Source organism: Acanthamoeba castellanii (genome assembly GCF_000313135.1).
Source record: "Acanthamoeba castellanii str. Neff unplaced genomic scaffold scf7180000084754, whole genome shotgun sequence".
Lineage (NCBI taxonomy): Eukaryota > Discosea > Longamoebia > Acanthamoebidae > Acanthamoeba > Acanthamoeba castellanii.
This window is the reverse complement of record NW_004457415.1, coordinates 170664-186421: the sequence shown is the minus strand read 5'-3', so window position 1 is coordinate 186421 and position 15758 is coordinate 170664. Positions and strand designations below refer to the sequence as shown.

General features: G+C 58.8%; 7 protein-coding genes across 7 annotated transcripts in view; 3 read left to right on the top strand and 4 right to left on the bottom strand.

The window, feature by feature from the left end:
* Positions 1 to 188: 188 nt before the first annotated feature.
* ACA1_203670 (DnaJ domain containing protein) lies at positions 189 to 686 on the bottom strand (the record flags this gene model as incomplete). The annotated part of the gene is made up of 1 exon (XM_004338288.1): positions 189 to 686. One exon carries the CDS (start codon positions 684 to 686, stop codon positions 189 to 191), a length of 498 nt encoding a protein of 165 aa, XP_004338336.1.
* Positions 687 to 1624: 938 nt separating this feature from the next.
* On the top strand, positions 1625 to 4393 carry ACA1_203660 (uncharacterized protein; the record flags this gene model as incomplete). Its single annotated transcript, XM_004338287.1, has 11 exons — positions 1625 to 1755; positions 1855 to 1993; positions 2102 to 2215; positions 2300 to 2419; positions 2518 to 2677; positions 2940 to 3082; positions 3160 to 3303; positions 3425 to 3557; positions 3635 to 3756; positions 3872 to 4071; positions 4192 to 4393. Coding segments are annotated over 11 exons (1608 nt in total), but the record flags the coding sequence as incomplete, so codon positions are not given.
* A 1003-nt stretch (positions 4394 to 5396) lies between these two features.
* Positions 5397 to 7328, top strand: ACA1_203650 (dynamin domain containing protein; the record flags this gene model as incomplete). Its single annotated transcript, XM_004338286.1, has 4 exons — positions 5397 to 5863; positions 5999 to 6590; positions 6627 to 7097; positions 7203 to 7328. 4 exons carry the CDS (start codon positions 5397 to 5399, stop codon positions 7326 to 7328), a joined length of 1656 nt encoding a protein of 551 aa, XP_004338334.1.
* A 537-nt stretch (positions 7329 to 7865) lies between these two features.
* ACA1_203640 (uncharacterized protein) lies at positions 7866 to 8192 on the top strand (the record flags this gene model as incomplete). Its single annotated transcript, XM_004338285.1, has 1 exon — positions 7866 to 8192. The coding sequence occupies one exon, from the start codon at positions 7866 to 7868 to the stop codon at positions 8190 to 8192; it is 327 nt and encodes a 108-aa protein (XP_004338333.1).
* A 190-nt stretch (positions 8193 to 8382) lies between these two features.
* ACA1_203630 (uncharacterized protein) lies at positions 8383 to 13327 on the bottom strand (the record flags this gene model as incomplete). Its single annotated transcript, XM_004338284.1, has 14 exons — positions 8383 to 8441; positions 8532 to 8737; positions 8809 to 9030; positions 9123 to 9256; positions 9360 to 9759; positions 9886 to 10049; positions 10170 to 10268; positions 10378 to 10730; positions 10911 to 11333; positions 11498 to 11926; positions 12019 to 12490; positions 12595 to 12774; positions 12921 to 13070; positions 13133 to 13327. 14 exons carry the CDS (start codon positions 13325 to 13327, stop codon positions 8383 to 8385), a joined length of 3486 nt encoding a protein of 1161 aa, XP_004338332.1.
* A 381-nt stretch (positions 13328 to 13708) lies between these two features.
* Positions 13709 to 15065, bottom strand: ACA1_203620 (uncharacterized protein; the record flags this gene model as incomplete). The annotated part of the gene is made up of 6 exons (XM_004338283.1): positions 13709 to 13811; positions 14066 to 14240; positions 14329 to 14416; positions 14531 to 14596; positions 14701 to 14854; positions 14926 to 15065. 6 exons carry the CDS (start codon positions 15063 to 15065, stop codon positions 13709 to 13711), a joined length of 726 nt encoding a protein of 241 aa, XP_004338331.1.
* Positions 15066 to 15224: 159 nt separating this feature from the next.
* ACA1_203510 (ubiquitin carboxylterminal hydrolase 22, putative) overlaps positions 15225 to 15758 on the bottom strand; it is a gene marked incomplete at both ends in the record, with an annotated part of 2186 nt that continues 1652 nt past the window's right edge. Inside the window, one exon of the mRNA XM_004338282.1 lies at positions 15225 to 15716. Coding sequence (XP_004338330.1) covers positions 15225 to 15716 — 492 coding nt within the window. The remainder of the gene's footprint in view (positions 15717 to 15758) is intronic.

Below are 15758 nucleotides of genomic sequence, written 5' to 3'. Positions count from 1 at the left end.
AGCGGTGTATTTAAGGAGCCCACATTCAAGGAAGCCAGCCTCATCCCCAAGAGCTGAAGAGCAGTTCAACGAAGAAGGCGTTCTCGCTTTCACTCAATAGCGCTCCCGCAGATTGTACAGAAATTTATGTTCATTTTTTTATACAAGATTTACAGGGCAAAGGCGTCATCTACACGTCGCTGGCGAGATCATCGCAGACAGAGCGTGGTGCGCATCTGAGATTCCCACTGGGAGTAGAGCGCTTCGAAAATCGAAAAGTTGGCCTGCTTGTGATCGGCCGATTGAGGCTGGGCGAGGGCGTCCATCTTGCTGGCGCAGACGGGCGCGGAGGTTGGTCGCTTCCTCGACCGAAGACGTCCTTCGCCATCCCCGCCCTCGGTTCCGCGCTGCATGACCAGGCTGGGCCGCCGGACCAGCACTGGCTTGGCGCAATCATCCAGCCGATCATCGTGAGAGGATGAAGTGGCCGAAGTTGGCGGCTGTCGTTGGCCGGGCAGAAGGAGGGCCTTGAGGGCCTGGTAGGCCTCGCAGACCCTCCGGTACATCTCGTGGGCGAACTCGGGGTTCTCGTGGACGTTGAGCGGGTACCACTTGGCCGCCAGCGCCTCGTAGGCCGTCGTGACCTCCTGCAGCGACGCGTTGCTCCGCAGACCCAGCACCTTGAAGTAGTCCTCCTCGCGTGGCATTCTGTTCTGTTGTTGTTTCTGGCCGTTGCACTCTCACTTCAAGCTGAACACACTTGCTCTCTTCACTCAAAGAGACGATTGGGACGATGATGACGGCGGCGAGGGTGATGATGGCATGGCGCTTCGCCGATGCGAGCTCGTTTTGTGGTGGCGAGATGGCGTTCCGTTGGCTGGGTTTAGAAATATGGCGCTCCATTTCCCGCAGATGTCGCCGGTTGAGCCTCTTGGCTCCGCCCCTCTCGAAATCTTCGTCGAACGTGGCCGAGCTCTGGTGGGAACGTCTGCCTCTTCTCCCCCTCGCCACGACCACGCCTCGTTCTTCTCTTGAATCCACTCCATCTTTTCGGGGATGATCGATTGGGGTTAAAAAAACACAGAATAGTTAATTAATAATTAAATATTTTGGCGCGAAAGAAAAATAAACACAAAAAGATGGAAGGGAGAGGGATGAGGGACTTGCGGACGATGGAGGCCGCCATGTGGGCTCTGTGGGCAAGGGCCGGGAGGGCATTGAAGAGCCAGAGCAGCAGAGGGGGTGGAGGGGGCATGACGGAGGCGGTACGCTGTCTGATGGCCATCAGCAAGGGAGCGGCCCCCCCTCTTGTCGGCCCGGCCGGGTCTCGAGGTGACGCTGAGGCTCGAGATTGCCCACCTTCTCATTGCCTACCCTCATCCTCACGCCCTTCCACATGCCAAGGCCCATCTTGACCGCGCTGTACGTCAAATTCTTCTTTTTTTTTAACGAAGGATGGAGATGAAGAAAGATTTGAGGGGATGCTGACCTGAGCCCTTGGTTGTGTTTGTTGGCAGTTGCTGCTCATGCGCGAGGTTCGTCCACAACGCACTCACACCACGCGCTGGCACCGCACACGTTGATGGATGCTGATCGACCGAGGCACACAAACGTTTGTGTGCTGGCTACCTAGGGCTGTGCAGGACCCGAGGAAGAGGTGCGAGCGCTGCGGCACGTGGCCATTGTGTCCCAGCGGAAGGCCACCACGGGCGATGCACACGTCAACCGTAACGCCGCCAAGCACACCCTCCACCTTGCCCTCGACGTCGCCGAACGGTATGTATACATACTCGCTATTGCGCGTCATCGCCACCGTCTCGTCGTCGCTGTGGCGCATGGCTGCAATGTTAACACATCATCATCCACCATCGCCAGGGTGGGTCTCGAGTGGCGATTATACTTCCTGCTGGAGCTGGCCAAGCTGGCGTGGGAGGAGCACAACCTCGCCCAGGCGCTCAAATACATTGCCCAGGCCAAGCAAATCGCCACGCAGGCCGACCAGCCACACTTTCTCGTACCGACACCTCCACCGACCCCACCCGTTCCTCCTCTCACTGACATTTATTCATCTGACCATATTTTTATATTTCTTTTTGGAATTATCATTCTACGTGGTGGCCAGGCCCTCTTCATTTTGGTGGAAACGTACCTGGCGTTTGCTCGACGAGACATCGGCGCCGTGGTGCAGCACCTGCAACAGTATAAACAGACGCACGACGCCTTCGCCCAAGGCCAGGTTCAGCCCCCGCACCTCCAATCTCAATCTCTGTTGCGTTGGTGTGTGTGTGTTGTGTCACTGCTGACGCTGGCGTCGGTGAAGAATGAAACGTGGGTGAGCCTACAGGTGATGTACGACATCCTCTCGCTCGAGCACTGCTTTGTCGAGGGCGACGTGCCCCGGGCCAAGGCCCACGCCAAGAGCATCTGTGCATACGTTCAGGTAACAACCGCGCATGCGCCTGCCCTGTGGTGTGGCAATGCCGCGTCGCTCATGCGGGCTGGCACGGGCGGGCGGTGGCGATGGGCTTGGCTTGGCAGGGGGTCAACGCCAAGGGGGTGGTGGTGCGTTCGTTTTTCAAGTGGTGCGACGCCAGCATGCTGGGCGCCTACTACTACTACGCGGGCGGCGCCGTGGATCGCATCAGCGTGCCATCACGGGCCATAACCTTCTTCAAGGAAGGACGCAGCCGCATCGACGGTACGCGCTCACTCCCACCCCCACTCCCGCGGTTTCATCACCACACCAATGCGCACAGATGCCGCACGCGCGGTTGGCTCACGACTAACCACGTTTGTGTGCAGTTCTGCTGGGGAGGGACCGCATGTACACAGTGGGTACGACAACCCAACTCTCTCTCGAGAGCCGGCCGGCGTTGTACAAATGAAGGCTTGACCGCGTGCCGTGTGCCGTTGCGTGTGTGTGTCGTGCGTGTCGTGTGTGTGTCGTGTGTGTGTGACAGTGCTGCGGGACGGGCAAGCGATGATAGAGATTTTGAAAACGAAGGACCGGGAAGTGATGAGCCTCCTGCGCCTCAAGTTCGCCCTCCTCGAACAGCTCTTCCTCGCCCACCTCACCCAATCCGACTACGCCCAAGCCGTCCAGGTATCTAGCGGCCGGGGGGGGGACCACCTTCCGTTGGGCGCTCACGTAGGCGGTGGCGGTGGCGGTGGGGGTGTCAGGTGCTGTGGGACATGCTGGACATGAACTGCGCGTGGGCGGACAGAAACCCCGAATGGCCGTCGACGGCCCACTTACTCGCCGGGCACCTGGCCACCGTGTGTCTCCCCGAGCAGGCGGCCACCCACTACATCGTCGCGAGCCAGGTACTCTACACTACTGCACTACTAATTCTCTTTTCTTTCGCTGGCTCGCCCAGCGCCGTTTCTGTGTCGTATGCGCTGACCGGGTGGGCGCTCGGCCTCGTGGTCCGCGAATAACCGGCAGATACTGCAGCAGCAACAGCAATGGGACACTGCCGTCATCGCCGACCTGTTCGCCTGCCTCGCGCTTCTGCGAGCCTCCGCTTTCAAGAAGGCACTCGCACACGCACCTCTCTATTCAACGTCGTCTGCGTTGCGTGTGTGCCGCGTCTGTGTGCGACGCCTGAAAGCGCTCGCACGCGGCTGACGCGTCTGCCCCCATCATTACTGCCAGGTGGACGAAGGGCTGCGCAAGTGTTGGAAGAAAGTCGAGGCGAGCCCTCGCCCGGTGCAAGCCTTCGGGCTGCTCGTCCGCGGGCTTCTCAACCTCCACTCCTCCCAATCCGCCTCAGCCAGGTCTCTCACCCTCTCCCATCGCACACGCCGCACACGCGCACACGCATCGCACCGCACACGCCGCACGCACCGCACACGCACACGAGTCTCATCCCCCCCCCCTTTACGATGGCAGGGAGGTGCTGGCGCGCGTGCTGAAGCTCGGACTGGAGAACCCGCAGATGACGGCGCAGGTCTACAACGCCATCGCGGAGAGCATCCTGCAGGACACGAAGAACGTGGGCGCCGCTCGTCAGTCGCTGCAGCTGGCCCACAAGTCCTCCAGCGCCCTCCGCGACCTGCCCTCGCTCATCACCGCGCTCCGCCTCAGCAATCGTACGCTACATTGGCTGTTGACGCACACGCACACGCACACGCACACACGCACCACCGCACACGCACACGCACAACACAATGGGCTGACATGGGTGGTGTGCTGACACGTCATTGCGTCAGATGTGTGCGCACACGCGATGGCGGCGGGCGGCGGCGACGCCGTGGAGCAGGAGCAGCGGGCCGTGGCCGGGCAGCTGCGGCAGGCCAACGCCGACTTCGCCGGTCGGGTGCGCGACGCCGTGAGCCTCCCACAATCCGTCCTCATCACGCGCCTTCTCGAGCCGCCATCCTAGTTGATCCCCCAACACCACTCCATCGATGAACCCACAAACAACAACGAAAGGTTCGTTCATGGAGTACTGGTCGCCGTTCAACCACGTGGGGCAGACAACACGAAACTCGGATCCAAGTCCTTTCGTTGGTTTCAAAAAAAAACTCCTCCGCGCATGTTGCAACAGCAGCCGGTGCACGTCACGATCCCCCGCGCGGCACAATGCGCACCACGTCGTCGACGCACTGGCGCACTGAGTATTGTGAGGGTTGGAAGAGACACTGGGGTCCTTCATGTGCTGTACCCTGGGATGCAAACAAAACTGCCCACATCTTGGAAGGTGTGTTTGATGAAGTTGGTGAACTTGTATCCAGGGGTTATCTGCTCTTGGTTGCTGTGTTCCATCACACTGACAGGTGCTTGGGATTGGTGTGCGCCTTGGAGTGCCTGCTGGACATTCAATCCTGTCACACACCATGGAGACATCTTGGACAGGCAATGAGAACAACCAACTGAACGGTTCAGCCAAGATGCTCATTTGTAGTTCTTCAAATGGAGTGCATTGCAGGGTGGAGGTAGTGGTTGGGGAGCTGGTAGGGCAGGCTGAATCATAGGGATACCGATGGACAATACAGCAGGAACATAGGAAAAAGAAGACTGATTATTCATGGACTGGTTTTAATATTTATCATTTTGAAATGTTACAATGGAACATCCCAAAAGAAAACAAAATTAAAACCGAGAGGTGATATTGCCGTCGGTTTGTATAGAAAGCGTGTGTTGTGTCGTGCAGGCTTTTGTACGTGGACTTGTGCGTGTCCCACACGCTGGCCGGATCGCGTTCCAGTGCCCGGGCAGCTAACCAGGTGCTGCTGCTCAAGCCTTTTTTGTAACAGGGGTCCCCATTGGCGTTAGCGCTGCTGAGTAAACAGAAATGACGCCAACGAAGGCAAGAAAAGGAACACATTGGTAACGATTGTTACCAAGCGGCGGGGGTGTAATCGAACAGAGGACCAAACTCTTTTCACAACAACTACCAACCAGCCTCCCAGCGATGTCGTCTCCTGACCCTAACCCACTCAGTCTGGGCCTCCACTTCCAACTGCTCAAGAGGGCTGGCTCGCTCATCTCCTCGCTAGATGAGCTGCGTAACGACCTGTCGGAAGTCGCCGAGCTCTCCTTCCCGCAGATCATCGTCGTCGGCCAGGAAAGCTCGGGCAAGAGCTCCGTTCTCGAGCGTATCGCCATGCTCAAGTTCTTCCCTCGCTCCGACAAGATGTGCACGCGCATGCCCATCAAGCTCCAGCTCAAGCACATGAGCCCAACCGACATGACGAGGTTCTGCGAAGACCACGAGGAGGCCTATCGCGACGGTGTGGCGTTTGTGCGGGCCAGGATGGAGTACGCCGACAGGAGCACCAGCAGTTGGTCTGTCTTCTTGCCCGTCGAGGCCGTGGAGAAACTGGTGCGCGATACCATGGAACAAGCAGTACAGGCCAGGAACGCCACGCTGGCAGGCACGTTCACCCTCTGCTGAGTTACCTGATTTGAGTTAGTTTGGTTAGATTAGATAGTTTAGTGGACTTATTTTGGCTCGGGGGGGGGCAAACCAGGCGTGATCGAGGACGTGGTGGTGGTGGAGGTGACATCGAGCAGGGTGCCCAACCTCACCCTCATCGACCTGCCCGGAACCTGTGAAGTCGCGCGTGCGGGCGAGCCGGAGAACATCAAGGAGAGCACGGAGTCGCTGGTGGAAAAGTACCTCAAACAGGACCACACCCTCGTGCTCTTGGTGATGTCTGCGTGCGACCGCATGCACAACTACCGCCCCCTGACGGTCGTCAAGAAACACCATAAGCTGGGCAACACCATCGGCGTCCTCACCAAGTCCGACCTGGCCGAGAACAGCCGCTACGAGCACGACAAGTTCTACGAGTTCAAGCGGCAGCTCAACGGTCAGTCGGAGGACTACATACCGCTGGCCAACGGCTACGTGGCCGTGCGCAACCGCGACACCCAGGGCACCAGGGGCTACTCGCTCGAGCAGGCCGCGATCGAAGAGGTCGAGTGGTTCAACCGAAACCTGCCGGGCTACGTGGACAAGAAGCTGGCGTCGAGCCTGGTGCTGGTGGAGAAGCTGGTCGAGATGATGTGCACCTACGTCGAGAGCACCTGGGCCACGCAGGCCAAGCTCGCCATCAACGCACGCATCGACAAGCTCAAGCGCGACCTCGACGGCCTGGGGCCGGTTCGCACCGCCGACCAGCTGCCGCAGCTCTTGCAGGACGTCAGCCAGTTCTTCTCCACCCACGGCGTTGAGTTCGAGGCCGTCTTTGCCGCCCTGGCAAAGGTGGCCGTGCAGCCAGTGGCGTCTCTCCGGTCGACCCAAGCGCGAGGCCAGTCCTACCCCTACCACGCGAGTGAGGTCAAGGCTCGCTGTCTTAACAGTGCGGTGAAGGTGCTGCAGGAGGCGACGTTCGTGGCCGCGGCGGTCAAGCGGCTGCTCGATGCAGCCAAGCAGCTACGTGTGACCAAGCTCGCCCGTTTCAAGTGCTTCTTCGACACCCTCGAGGCAGTCATTACCTCCCAGTTTAGTGCGCGCGCGCAGGCCGCCGAGGAGCAACTGGTGAGGAAGGCGGGCGTCCTGTTCATCATCTTCGACAGCAACCCCGAGCTTCAGCAGCCCAGCACCGGCTGGGACACGGATCTTCAGGCTCGCGTTGTGGCGCTGCTAACGACTATCATCCACGAGGAGGTGTTCCTCCCCCTCGAAGCGGCCATGTGCGCGCTGTCGGCCGAGCTCATCGATGCCATGGTCACCAGGCTTGGTGGTGTCACGGGGACCTCCGACGTCGCACAGGTCAAGGCGCAGCTGATCGCCGAAGCCGCAGCGGTGGCTGACAAGCGAATGAAGTGGGACGTCGAGAGCAGGAACCTTCACAACGCCCTCGCTTCCATAGCCTCCCTCCAAGGAGGAAAGAGCTAAGTCTGTTGATGGAGTCACCACTTTTCTCCGCTTTCCGGCTAATAGATGTTTGCACCTGAATGTTGACGCGATCGTTGCGCTTGGAGTTGTTCGCGAGCCAATCGATCAGCCCGGCGTCGACGGTGCCCTGCTGTCCGATGCGCTTGAAGAACGACGAGGCGAGGATCGCGTGCCAACGAGCTGCTGGGCGAGTTGCCGCTTGGGCTCGTAGTGGAGCTCGTCAGAGGTCTCGTGTCGTGTGCCTGGACGTCGGTCGTCACGTGGATCTGATGCACGAAACTTGGCCCAATTTGTGACCAGTTCACCTCCGTTGATGACTGATTGGGGGGGCGGTTGTGGGGTGAGGAAAAGGAGTGATCACAGAACCATCATGGTTTTCGCCCATTTTCCGGCGTCCAATCACCAGGCCACTAACCTGTTCGTTGAAAGACCTCCTATTGGTTGGTGGGATTTAAAACACACGTTCCCACAGGCTCCATTCCTGCCCAGTGCACTCTAACCCACCACCACTACCAAGCCGCCTCCGAGCCCAGAACGATGAGATCAGTCTTCACCCTGCTCGCCGCCGCACTCTTCATCGTGGCCTTCGTGCTGGCCAGCACGGCCAGCGCCAACGACAAGGACGTCACGATCGTGGGCTCCTCCTCGGCCGTGGCGGGCACCTACATTGGCGAGCCCACCGTCTCACAGGTCGACACCACGGCCACGGCGGTCACCACCCCGGCGGTGGTGGTCACTGCGCCCGTCACCACCACCAAGTCCTCCGGGCTCGTGGGCAACAGCAACGGAGCCCTGCTCTACATCTCGACCGACTCGTCAGCCGCTGCCGGCCTGTCGCCCTTCTTCTTTTCCCTCTTCTTCTAAAGCGCGATACCACCTTCAATACAATCACTCTTCTGCAATTCTTGCTTAAATGCATGTGTGCGTTGTTATCGCCTTTTGAGGCGGAAGAAGAAATGGTGGTGGATGGTGGCACAACGACTGTCTTGTACAAAGAGTTGAGGGTGGTGGTATGGGGGTGGGACGTTGGGGCATGCCAAGGCCTGCAGCGCGCTTACATGTTGTCCTCGGCCTGCTCGCCAGCACCTCCGCCCGCGGCCAACACAGCCTTGCCTGTAATCACACATTCCACATATCGCCCACCAATTAGTGTGTGCGTGTGTCGTGTGTGTGTCGTGTGTGTGTGTTGCGTGCGGTAGTTACCCTTCTTGCCCTGGGTCTTGGTGTCGTAGAGTTGTTTGTACATGGACCGGAGGAGGGCGTAGGGGAGGCAGGCCTCGAGCACCTCCTGCGTGACAAACGGCGAGTCCTCCACGAACTTGTCCATGAATATGAGCACCGACGGCAGGCTCTGCACCACCTTCTCCACCTGCCTGGGCGGCTGCTGGGCCTGCTTCAGTAGAATACACCTGTGTGTGTGTGTGTGCGCGTGTGCGGGGTCAGCGAGGGAACGAAGCAAACAGAGAGTGAAGAGACATACGAGGCGGCTTCAATGAACTTCTTGGTCAGGTCGATGATCTCTCGTTCGTTGTCGCTGGTCGACGTCGCTCTGGTGGCGACGAGCAGCGCGTTGATGGCCAGCGAGAGCGTGTGCACGTTGTTGGCGTGGCCCTCGATGGCCGGGTGGAAGATGGCCTCGGACCACGTCTTCGACGACACGAACGCGGCGGCGTAGATGATCGGCAGCAGCAACCACAGCTCCCTGCCAACCAAACGTCACCACCCACCACCACCACCCGGGTCAGAACGCTGACCAAACGTAGGCGGAGAGGATGGGGGAGGGGGGACACGCACTTGTCCTGCTCGCCGATGACCTTGCAGAGGACGGCCTTGAGGGCCTGGTCGGCCGAGCCCAGGTCGAGACCGAGGGTCATCGCCAGCGAGTCCAGCTCCAGGTACTCCGGCTTCATGAACGTGTTTCGCGGATACTAGAATATAACACACGCCAACCAAACAATCATTAGAACACACCGCACACCGCACACGCACACACGCACACACACCACACCGCACCGCACACACGAGACGCACCTGGTCGAAAATGTTGTCGACAGCGTGGGCGAGGAAGGGCATGTCCTTGTCGGCGACGGAGCGCTGGGCCTCGAGCAGCAGCTGCCTGAACTGCAGGGCGTTGCCGATGGCGATCGACCGGTTGATGAAGGTGTCGACCTCCCGGAGGGCCTTGAGGTGGACCGTGACGTCCTTGCTGTAGTTGGCGTTGATGTCGGAGAGCGTCTTGCGGTTGAGGGCGAGCACCTCCTTGATGGGCGCAATGTTGGAGGCGACAAACTTCATCGTCTCGCGGTGGATGGCCCGCACGCCGTAGGGACCCACCAGCCGCACGAGCGCCTGCAGCTCGGCCAGGTCGGCGTACTCCTCCGGACGGAAGGGCAGCACCGCCCGCACGTCCGCACGAGAAATGAACGCTTTCCTATCATCCCGTAAAAAGAAAAGAAAAAGAAAACACAAATCGGTGAGAAAAATAATGAATAATGAATAATGAATAATGAATAAATACAAATAATATAAATAATATAAAATAATAACAGGCGAGTACCGGTTGAGCGAGTAGCAGAGGCCGGGCGTGGTGAGGCGCTTGGACACGAAATCAGAGTACCACTTGGTGAGGACCTTGCCGAGGTCGGCATCCTCGCGCCACACGAGCTCGCTGTCCACCGTGAAATCGACCTTGTTGATGTCCGACATGCCGTTGTTGTACACCTGTACACGTTACATACGTAAAACCGTTTCGTGGTGGCTTAGTTGGTGAAGCTGGCCACAAGGCCACACACGGCATGTGTGTGTGTGTGTGTGTGTGGTGACTTCGTGCGAGTTACTTACCTGGCCGAGCACGAACTGCCTCAGCGAGCCGGTGATGTCCATGGACACGTAGTTCTCCAGCAGACGAACGGTGAAGGTGAAGAGCTGCAGCCTGTTCTCCTGTTAATTTGACGAAGCAAAGGTAAGCAACCAACAATCAATCCACGCGTGTGTCGTGAGTGTGTGTCGTTGGTCGTGTCGTGTGTTGCGTGTGGCAGTGACGGTGTACCAGGACGGAGGGACGCTGGACGATAAAATTCTGCTCGTCAAGGAGGACCGCCTTCTTGACAAATCGGCGGAGCACCTCGACGAGCTTATCGCGCAGGTACTCGCGCGGGGTGAAGGCCGTGTCGTAGATGGTGATGTCGATCACCTCGTGCATGGCCGCGCAGAGCTGCTGCACGTTGCGCTCGTAAAGGCGCAGGTTGTCGAGCTCCTTCCTGTTCTTGTACTGCGACTCGGTACCGGGCGTGGTGGGTGGCACGTAGTTCTTGTCGAACTTGAAGTCCTTCAGCCTCGCGAGCAGCGGGTGGGCACCGTTGACGTGGTTCAGCTGGCTGTTGAAGATCATGTTATGCTTGCCTGCAAATGGGAAGAAAACACGAATCAGCGCACTGGTCGCGGTAGACCACTCCACCCACACACCCACACGCACACACCCACACGCACACACCCACACCCACACGCACACACACACACCCACACGCACACACACACACCCACCCACACGCACACACGCACACACGCACACACGCACAGTACCGATCTCGAACACGATGGAGGCGACGCGGTGGGTGATCTTGTTGAGCATGTCCTCGGCCAGCTTGACGGAAACGGAGCCGATGATCTCCCGCTCCTTGGGATACCAGCCCGTGGCGTTCTCGGGGAACTCGGACAGGAGGTGGAGGAAGGCCATGCAGTTGAGCGGGTTGGCGGGGCCGTCGATGATGGACTTGTCGAACACCTGGACCAGGCTCTCGCGGTAGTACCACAGCGCCTTGAGCGAGGCGTGCAGGTCGATCTGCTCCTCGATCTCGTCCACGTTGCGCGTGTGCAGGCAGATGATTCTGCCCCGGTGGACGAGCTCCTTGACTGCGGACGGGTTGATCGTGGACGACGCCACCGACAGAGTGGCCTCCACGCGAGCCCAGTTGAGACGGAGCGAGTCAAAGTTGTACTCGGTGCCTACAAGCGACACATGTAAGCCATCTTGATTCGTGTGCGTGTGCGTGTGCGTGTGCGTGTGCGTGTGCGTGTGCGTGTGCGTGTGCGTGTGCGTGTGCGTGTGCGTGTGCGTGTGCGTGTGCGTGTGCGTGTGCGTGTGCGTGTGCGTGTGCGTGTGGGCGCACCAGCCATGAAGGACTCCACGGAGATCGACTGCAGGTCGTTCAGGATGGACTTGAGGATGGGCAAGATGGGGGCGTGGGCGGGGATGGTGCGAATCTGGTCCTCGAGCGCCTTGCGATCGGCCTCGTGGAGGTACTCGAGGTAGTAGGCCTGCATGATGCGCTGGTGCTGCCTCACCAGGGCCGACATCTGGTTGATGAGGTGGAGCAGCTCGGAGATGTGCTGGTCGCGCAGGGCGTCCTCGTTGAACTTGTCCTTCTTCGGCGGCGGCGCGTTGATGTGTCGGAAGTACCAGAACACCTCGGCCTTGGCGGCAGACAGCGCGCTCCACACGACGATCGCCTTCGGGCCCAGGAGGCCCGGGAAGTCCTTGAGCAGACCCAGCAAGCTGCGCAGGCTCTGGCGAAGGTAGATGCGGAAGTTACGACGCTCTGCAAAAACGAAACGAAAACGAAAACGAAACACAAACGAAACACGTTAGTTCACATCATGACCCAAAAAACCTCCGCAGGCGCGCGCATACCGATCAAGCCGTGGCCGGCGGTGGCGGCCTGGAGGCCGTCGACGATGATCTTCTTCTCCTTGTTCAGCTTGAAGGTCTTGGACTTGAAGTTCTTCCAGGCGTCGGAGTAGAAGTTGTGGATCGGGATCGAGATGTTCCGGAAGACGGGCGCGCGGTAGGCCTGCGACAGGACGACGCGGCATAGGTCCAGGGCGCCGGGCATGGCCAACTCCTCGGGGCAGAAGAGCTGGCCGTAGACGACCCAGGCGTACATCTTCTCCTTGGAGAGCAGGTCGAGCTGGGTCATGTCCTGCGAGGGCAGGGCGAGCTTCTCCGGGTTGAGGGTGATGTTGAGGGTGCCCTCCTTGCGCAGCTGCTCGAGGTTGTTCAGCTTCGAGTACGAGGGCAGCAGCGACACCAGCGCCTGGCTCACGCGCTTGGTGAAGGGCTTGAAGTCCTCCCGCAGCTTCTTGAACGGATCGGCGTAGTTGGCCTAACATTACGTGGTCGAGAGAGAAGATGATGATGATGATGACAGCTGCATGTGAGCAACAACCACAGCTAACTTACTACAGTGATGAGGAAGGAGGAGCGTACCAGGTACTGAGCCACCTTGGGGAAGTTGGACTCGTTCTGCGACTTGACGACGTTGAAGGCGCGGGCGAAGCCGGCGGCGATGGTGCGTCGGTCGGCGATGAGGGACCACAGGAGGTTCACCTGGCAGTACATGGTAACCAGGTCCAAAAACTTCTCGGTCGTCACCGGGGTGTATGCCCACTAGTGATGAAGGAAGAGGAAGAAGAACACGACATCAAGGTTGGAGATGGCGATCAGCAGATCGCTCATAAGATGCCAAATCGGCGCATTTGTTGCGCGGCGTGTTTCAATTTAAAAAAACGCGCGATGGGGGGAGGGGGGAATACCGTAAGCTCGGCCGTGGCCGTGGAGATGTCGCTAAGAGTCTGCTGTGTAATCTTCACCCATTCCAATGCGTCAACGAAGGTGTCGAAGTCGGGCTCCAACTCCTCATAAATCTGCTTGGCCTTGCTCAAGAACACTTCGTAGCCGGGCGTCTAAGGGGGGGGAGGTCAATGCAAGATCAAAAAATAAAAGTAATTGCAAACCCTGGGCGTACCTTGTCGAGATCGGTAGGGATTTCGGGAAACTTCTTGCCGAAGGCAGCCACCACCTTGGCATAGACGGGATCCACGAGGAACGCGGGTCGGGTCTTGCTTTCGGGGGTGTACTTGATCTTGGTGTTGTACAATCGAATGAGGAATCCGCTCCCCGTTTCCAGCAGAATGGTCAGCTTCTCAGCGACCTTCGACATCTTGATTGATTATGTAATAATGGGTCCAAACAGGAACAGGTTCAAACAAAAAGAAATTATTTCAGCTTTAATTTCGTTAATCGAAATTGAAAGAATTCGGAGTATGTCACTTTGGCCAAGCCGAAGAACAGCACCTTGAGCACAACGGCAAGCCCAGCAATGTGTTGATCACCAAGTATAAGGTACCCGGGGTTGTTGTCACAACCAGTACCAACCTCTCTCCCGCCATCAGTACCTCCGCATTCGCTTCTCCTCGTTATCGTCTGAGACCCTCACTCGCTCGCTAGACAGGTGCGTCTCGCACACGCACGACATATACGCACCACTTGCGCATACATACAATGCACAGCCCTTGCATAGAGCAGCGTAGTAAGGGTGGTTTTATTGGTGGCTCGTCTGCTGTGGTAGGAGCTGCTCCACCTTGGCTTCGGTGGACGCGTGCAGGACCTGGCGAGCAATGGCCATTTCCTTGTCGATGATGCTCCTCAACTGAGTGAACGACAGCCGGAGAGCCAGTGAGTTCACACCAACACACACACACACACACACGAGAGAGAGGCATGCGACTACGTGCCTGTTGGTTCAGCTGTGCGTCCTCGACTTCCTGAAGGCTCGCCTTCTCGCTCCTGAGGAGGGCCCTGTGTTCAAGATGCCCGGTTCAACCAGGTGGTTGAGTTGCGCGGCAGACCGCAAACGATGGCGGGAAGAGAAGAGGAAAAGGGGGAGGGGGGAACGTACCTCACTTGTGTCAGGTAAGGCTGTTCGATGTTCTCCTGGTAGAAGAAGAGCTTGTCCAACCCGAGCTCCACGAACATCTGGCTGACAGATTTCAGCTGGTCGGGTTCGGCTACAGAGCCGGAGGAGGCCCGCGCCGCTTGAAGACCGTTCAAGACCGCATTGCTCAGCTCCTCAACTGTTGACACACAGCGCATGGCCATCAGCAAGCACGCGCGGCCGCGCGCAGTCGCCGGGGCAAGGCGAGACGGTCCAACGGGACGCACCAACGGGATCCACCACGAGCAACCGGAAGCTGTTGACGCCGGCCTCTTTGGTGGTGCGCAGCCGAAGGCTCTGGCAGTAGTGTCGATCCTGCAGCGGTCGAATGTGAGAAGACGTTGCAAACGAAGGAGTTGTCGTGCGTGTGTCGGACGTTTCGTGCGGTGGTGCGTGTGTTGGGTGTCGTGCGGGTGTGCGTGTGCGTACCAGGTAGGAAAAAATGCTGGTGATCCTCTTCAGCACCGTAGTGAACCTCCCCCACCGGGCAAGCACCTGAAGTCACCACAAGCCCACAAAAACAATGAGAATACAAGGTGTGTGTGGTGTGTGTGGTGTGTTGTGTCATCATCGCCAGGAAGGGGCTAGGGGGAGCGCACCTGTGGCACCAGGCGATCGGGCGGCAGCCCTCGCAGCTGCGGCGCAAGACGTTCCCGGCAGTAGCCGTCAACGAACTGGCCCACGCGCTTGTAGAGTTGGTCCACGACGCCTGCCTGGTGGCACTCGGCCTTCGTGCACACCGTGTACACCACCCTGCAGTGCAAAAATCATTTTATGTTAATAATTTAAAATAAAAATAATAAATGAGAGGGGGTTGCACTCACGAGTAGAGCTGGCTGTAGGTATGCGTGGGCAGCCGCTGGGAGGCGTCGCCGCTTTCCTCCGCACTAATGATTTGGTCGAGCGACGGCTGCAGCAGTGCCCACAATTCGGCAATGTCTTTGAAGTTTGTTGTGCCCTCCATGTGCCAAGGTGTGCGTATTGACGTTCTTCTTGCTGCTGCTGTTATTGTTCAGTGGTTTGGTGCAGGTTTTGGTGCGTTCTGTCCTTGTTTTTGTCCAGCAGTACTAAAAAATAGGGGCTCCATTTATTGGAAGAGAAGGGAAGAAGTCAGCGGCAGCAATCAGGAAGATGCTGGCTTGGCGGCGGGCGGGGGTGGCTGTGGGGCGGCGGCGGACGAGGAGGAGGCTTCGTAGGTGAGGGAGCGGCGCATGTAGAAGAGCAGGTAGGAGCCCTTGGATCGGGCGATCTGGTGGGGCTGGGTGGGGGTGATGGTGGCGTCGTCGCACTTGAACCACCGCGACTCGTGGCGCACGAAGCACACAAAGTGGCCGTTGTCGATCTTGCCCTTGTGGTCGACGACGGCGAACAGCTCGTAGAGATCGGGCGGGGCCGACGGGGGCTCGCGGCCGAGCCGCTGCGAGACAATGGTGGAGCTCGCGTAGGGCGACATGTCGAGCACGAACGGGTAGCGGATGTGGGTGTCGATCTTGGACGACGAGGCCGTGGAGGCCAGGCCCTCCTGCTTGAAGCGCTTGAGGTGGAAGCAGAGCACGAGCGGCAGCGACTGCATGGAGAGCTGCTTGGTGGAGTCCTGGTAGGTGTTGTTGCAGCCCTGGCACCGAAAGGCCTCCGCCGACCCCAGGCGCTCTGCTTG